The sequence below is a fragment of the Ailuropoda melanoleuca genome, chromosome 14 (assembly GCF_002007445.2).
Source record: "Ailuropoda melanoleuca isolate Jingjing chromosome 14, ASM200744v2, whole genome shotgun sequence".
In the NCBI taxonomy this organism is placed as follows: domain Eukaryota; kingdom Metazoa; phylum Chordata; class Mammalia; order Carnivora; family Ursidae; genus Ailuropoda; species Ailuropoda melanoleuca.
In genome coordinates, this window is record NC_048231.1 from 105,608,399 (window position 1) to 105,614,108 (window position 5,710).

At 57.4% G+C, this 5,710-nt stretch overlaps 2 protein-coding genes across 2 annotated transcripts in view; both read left to right on the plus strand.

Annotated features, from left to right (window-relative positions):
• SALL3 (spalt like transcription factor 3) overlaps window positions 1-1,922 on the plus strand; it is a 16,457-nt gene extending 14,535 nt beyond the window's left edge. Inside the window, exons 4-5 of the mRNA XM_034642218.1 lie at window positions 1-1,536; window positions 1,753-1,922. The exon at window positions 1-1,536 is cut by the window's left edge and continues 1,410 nt beyond it. Of these exons, the coding sequence (XP_034498109.1) occupies window positions 1-1,536; window positions 1,753-1,922 (1,706 nt within the window). The remainder of the gene's footprint in view (window positions 1,537-1,752) is intronic.
• A 483-nt stretch (window positions 1,923-2,405) lies between these two features.
• On the plus strand, window positions 2,406-4,222 carry LOC117795949 (sal-like protein 3). Its single transcript, XM_034642220.1, has 2 exons — window positions 2,406-2,446; window positions 2,901-4,222. Exons 1-2 carry the CDS (start codon window positions 2,406-2,408, stop codon window positions 3,508-3,510), a joined length of 651 nt encoding a protein of 216 aa, XP_034498111.1. The 3' UTR covers window positions 3,511-4,222.
• Window positions 4,223-5,710: the final 1,488 nt, after the last annotated feature.

Genomic DNA, 5,710 nt, shown 5'->3' on the forward strand with positions numbered 1-5,710 from the left:
ACCCCCACATCCAGATGAACCCCTACCCTGTCCCGGAGTACCTGGACAACGTGCCCACCTGCTCCGGAATCCCCTATGGGATGTCGCTGCCTCCAGAAAAGCCAGTGACCACCTGGCTGGACAGCAAGCCCGTGTTGCCCACGGTGCCCACGTCGGTTGGGCTGCAGCTCCCGCCCACCCTCCCTGGTGTCGGCAGCTACGCAGACTCCCCCAGCCTCACCCCTGCAAGCCGCTCCCCGCAGCGGCCCTCACCCGCATCTAGCGAATGCACCTCTCTGTCCCCCGGCCTCAACAGCTCTGAGTCGGGTATCCCAGGGACTGCCGAGTCCCCACAGCCAGTGCTCAGTGGGCCTTCTCTGACCAAAACCGAGCCTGTGAGCCTGCCTTGCGCAAACACCAGGGCGGGGGAGGTCCCCAGCAGCGGGCAGGTCTCCAGCACGTCCACGGCGGCCTCGGCTGCCCTGACGGACAACAGCATCTCCACGGGCCTCTGCAGCCCGGTGCTTCCAGCCGGCTCGGACCAGTTCAAGGCAAAGTTTCCCTTCGGGGGGCTGCTCGACTCCATGCAAACGTCCGAGACGTCCAAGCTGCAGCAGCTGGTGGAGAACATCGACAAGAAGATGACGGACCCCAACCAGTGCGTCATCTGCCACCGCGTGCTGAGCTGCCAGAGTGCCCTCAAGATGCACTACAGGACGCACACCGGCGAGAGGCCCTTCAAGTGCAAGATCTGCGGGCGCGCCTTCACCACCAAGGGCAACCTGAAGACGCACTTCGGGGTGCACCGGGCCAAGCCGCCCCTGCGGGTGCAGCACTCATGTCCCATCTGCCAGAAGAAGTTCACCAACGCCGTGGTGCTGCAGCAGCACATCCGCATGCACATGGGGGGGCAGATCCCCAACACGCCGCTGCCCGAAGGCTTCCAGGACGCCATGGACGCCGAGCTCCCCTACGATGAGAAGGCCACGGAGGCCCTCAGCGGCTACGATGACGACGCGGACGAGAACTCCATGGAGGACGACGCGGAGCTGCGGGAGCCCGCCGGCGACCCGCCCAAGCCGCTCCTGCCCTACGCGGGGTCCTGCCCGCCCTCGCCACCCTCCGTCATCTCCAGTATCGCCGCGCTGGAGAACCAGATGAAGATGATGGACTCAGTCATGAGCTGTCCGCAGCTGACCGCCCTGAAGTCCCTGGAGAACGGGTCCGCGGACAGCGACCACCTGAGCAACGACTCCTCGTCGGCCGTGGGCGACCTGGACAGCCGGAGCGCGGGCAGCCCGGCCCTGTCGGAGTCCTCGTCCTCCATGCACGCCCTGTCGCCCATGAACAGCAACAGCGAGAGCTTGCACTCCAAGTCCCCGGGGCTCAGCAACCAGGAGGAGCCCCAGGAACCCCCCCTAAAGACCGAGAGGCCTGACAGCCCCGCCCCCGCCCCCGAGAACGGAGGCGCGCTGGACCTCACGGCGGCCCCGCCCGGCAGGCCGGCCATCAAGGAGGAGGCCCCCTTTAGCCTGCTGTTCCTGAGCAGAGAACGGGGTAAGTGTGCGGGCACTGTGTGTCGTGTCTGTGGCAAGCCTTTTGCTTGCAGGAGCGCGTTGGAAATCCACCACCGCAGCCACACGAAGGAGCGCCCGTTTCTCTGTGCGGTCTGCGGGCGCGGGTGCTCCACTATGGGTAATTTAAAACAGCACTTACTGACGCACACGTCGAGCGAGCCGCGTTCTCAGTTCTGTGACCCCGACTTTGCCCTAGGTCCCAGCCAAACCGCTCCTAGCCTGGTTGCCGGCTCCGCGCCCGCCATGATCAAAATGGAAGTGAACGGGCACAGCAAGGCCATCGCGCTGGGCGAGGGCCCGCCGGNCCCCACCCCCTGCGCGGGGCGCCCACCCGGGAGGGCGGGGTGCGTGGGGTGTGCGTGCTGACGGCGGCGCGCCTGCTGGGCGGTGGCGGACTTGCCCGCCCCCGCACGCCGGGCCTCCTCGGGGGGCGACCGCGGGGCTGTGCTCCTGGGCGGGCAGTCGCGGGCCTGGTGCCGTCTTGAATCCAGTGGAACTAGGACCGCAAGATAAGCTGGGCTTTTAAACAAACTCGCACAAGATAAAATAATGCACGTCCCGTGCGGAGGCCCGAACTCGGTTCTGTCGTCGTCCACGTGGCGGCCAGCAGGGGCCGGCGGGCGTTGGGTGAGACGCTTCCTAGTGAGGGTCCGTGCGGGGTTCCTGTTGGAGCCTACAAGCAGGCTGTGCGTTCCCCCTGGAAGGGCGCTGCTGACCAGATGCTAGGGGAGCGCTCTCAGCCAGACAGACGTCCACCTCACGTGCCTGTCTGGGTCTCCGTGTGCTCTTCGGAGACGGCGGGCAGCTCAACCTGTGGGAAAGGAGCCGCCCGAGGCCTCTGCTGGCCCCATGGGTCGCATGGGGGGAGAGCGACTGCGGGGCCCCGGGAAGTGGGAGTTCAATCACGTGGCCGTTCCCCGGGGCAGGGCAGAGGGAGGAGGGGCGAAAGGCTCTGTGTGCTCTGAGCCTTGCGACCTCCCCAGTGGCCTGTGGGCTTTCCGCCGTTGGGGGAGCCTTACTGTGTCAGGCTCATCACGTGAAAGCAACATGCACGAAGACATTGACTGGTTTTGCTTTGTGTATAAAGAGAAATACTGGGGGCGCCTGGGTGGCAGAGCGGTTAAGCGTCTGCCTTCGGCTCAGGGCGTGATCCTGGCGTTATGGGATCGAGCCCCACGTCAGGCTCCTCCGCTACGAGCCTGCTTCTTCCTCTCCCACTCCCCCTGCTTGTGTTCCCTCTCTCGCTGGCTGTCTCTATCTCTGTCATATAAATAAATAAAAAAATCTTTAAAAAAAAAAAAAAAGAGAAATACTGCATATTTAAATACAAAATGCTCGGAAAAGCTCACCCAACAATGTTTCGTTGTCCCCAACTGATGCTCAGAACGGGGAAGAGAAACCGATTCCGAAACTGCTGTGCTGGGTTTCTGGATGGCACGTGGGCGGCGTGGAGACGGACGCGCACCTGCCGCAGTGCTGGGCTTGCTTACCTGTGCCTTGTCTCTCCGTGTCTCTCACGCAGGTGCACATGGGCACGCACATGTGGAATAACGCCCCTGCGAGGCGCGGCCGCCGCCTGTCGGTGGAAAACCCCATGGCTCTGCTAGGCGGCGATGCCCTGAAGTTCTCAGAAATGTTCCAGAAGGATCTGGCAGCGCGAGCAATGAACGTTGACCCGAGTTTTTGGAACCAGTATGCTGCAGCCATCACAAACGGTCTCGCCATGAAGAACAATGAGATCTCTGTCATCCAGAATGGCGGCATTCCCCAGCTCCCAGTAAGTCTCGGTGGAAGCGCCATCCCGCCCCTGGGTTCTCTGACCGCCGGGATGGACAAAGCGTGCACCGGCGGGAGTCCACCCATTGTGGGTTTGGACAAAGCAAACTCCGAAACGGGAGCCAGCCGTCCATTCACGAGGTTTATTGAGGATAACAAGGAGATTGGTATTAACTAGCTGTGCGTGGTGCCGCCGTCCGCTCTGTCCCGCAGGCACACCGCCAAGTGCGACCACCAGGCTGCGTGGCCTTGTGCCCCAGTTCCCCTTAAAATGTTACCCGGAGCAGAAAACATGTTCACTGTGTGGCTGCTGGAAGGTTGTCTCGGACACACTGGATGGTACTCTTTCCACGGTGAGCTTGACTGTTCTTGGGAGCTCTGTAACCTTTTAAATAAATTTAAGACAAAAAGAGAAGTCCTTGTAAAACCGCCTTGGGAATGGAAAGGGCTCAAACCACATCCGCTTCGTTCCTCCCGAAACCTAATAACCCCCCGGGAGGAACAGAGGGGTCCCTGCGTGTCCCAGCGACACTCACCCGAAGGTTTTGTTCGAATTAGTTAGAAACTTGAACTCTGTTTTTAGACTATTGAGGATGTGGTCCGGTACTCCCACCGCCGTCTTCTGGCCGTACCTTTGTCTGTAGTATTTATAATGTTAAGATTATGCGGGTAACAGATAAGACAGCCCCAACTTTAAAGGAAGCTTTTGTACTGCAGAATACATCTGGCTATGTGATTTCTTTTTTTTTAAAGCAGGGTTTGTTTTACTATAAATAAGTGAGTTACTTCAATGCAGGCAAATTGTGAAGTCCCACTGGGAAAGACCGCATGCTTTCGTGTGCAAGTACCTGTCCGTGACAAGCCGCCTTTTGTTGTTGTNCCCCCTTTTTTTTTTTTTTTTTTTTTTTTTTTTTTAATTTAAATGTTTGTAGCTGCTATGTGGACAGTTGTTCCCTAGTGTGGTCTGTAGCCCAGCGATCGGGAACAAGTTACAGACAAACGTCACCGTAAATTATTCACAACATTATAAACAGTTGTGAGGAAATATTTCACATTATCGAAGTTGTACAATAAAAAGGTAATGTTTGTATAATGTGGTTGCAAACTCTTAATTTATACTATTGCACTTTTAGTATTTTGTATTAGGGAGGTTTGTCTATAATTCAAAAACTTAAAAAAGATGTAAAGTATTTTATAAGTAGTACTTTGGTTTAAGGAAAATGAAAAAAACTGTTACAGTTTCTCGTTTTATCTTAAGGTAACACTATGAGAAATCTATGCCACTTAAACAGAAAAGCCACCAAGACTTGTCTGTTCCTCAATAAACTAGGGCCTGCCATTTCTTAAATTAAAATGATTTATTTAACTTTTCTACGAAGCCCATTTAAAAACCTGACCACCCCTAACACAACTTTGATGAATTAACCCTAGGACCGTGGCACCGCGTCGAGCCCGGAGCTAGCGAGCTGAGAGGACGTTGCGTGGGTCTGGTTTTCCTGTACCTCCTGTTCTCAGCCCCCCAGACGAGATCTTGGCTCTGCCTCCGAGCACTGGTCCTCGGGAACAGTCAGAGAGAAAGATCGATGTCTGGCAGTATAATCAGTCACAACTGGGACATTCTCTGATTTATTTATTATCTTCTCAGATGAAAACAAAGCACAATGTCGTCTGATCGTTCAAACCAGTCTGAAGCTGCTGACTTTGTTTGAAAGGCTCGGCGTGAGGAAGGGGACAGCGGGCGCGGGGCGGGGGCGGGGGCGCGGCCGCTGCTGTGTGTCCTACCTCAGTTTGTGCGCTGCAAGCGAGCTGGAGTCTGAGACGGCGCCTCCTGCGACAGCGGCGTCCCCCAGACGTGGTCCGAGGTGTGTGGCCTGAAGCAGGACCCAGACAGTGACGTCTTCTCGGCTAAAACAGAAACACAGGACAATCTTTCCAGCACGACTGCAGCCGCGGTGAAGCCACGAAAAGAACAGTCCTGAAGACTCCTCACTCCGCAGACTTAGCGGTCCCCCCTCAGAACCGAGCGCTGACCCCGGGCGCTGCTCCCGTGGCCAGACGGGCCGGCCTTCTCGTGGGGGCGGGGGGGGGGCCCGGCGCTACTCTGCGTCAGCAGTGGAATGCTTTTATTATTTATGTGCCCCTTTTTTTGGTTAGTATTTGGTACCATGTAGTGTTCTCTCTTCTCCCAGAAGGATGTGTATATAACTTAAAAAAGAAATGTAAAGTGTTGTAAATAAGACGGCTCATGCAGGGATGGCGGGGCGCGCCCTCTGCATTCGGGACCAGGCCGTCCCTCTCTGCGTGGTGAAGAGAGACACTATTTTTCTACTGCAGCACCATGTAGGGCTGGGGCCCGGAGCCAGCCGGCGTTCTTACCG

Coding starts and splice junctions, on each gene's coding strand:
- LOC117795949 (XM_034642220.1), top strand. CDS start 2,406: ATGGGTCGCATGGGGGGAGAGCGACTGCGGGGCCCCGGGAA. Junction 2,447..2,900: donor CGACTGCGGGGCCCCGGGAA/GTGGGAGTTCAA, acceptor TGCTCGGAAAAG/CTCACCCAACAATGTTTCGT.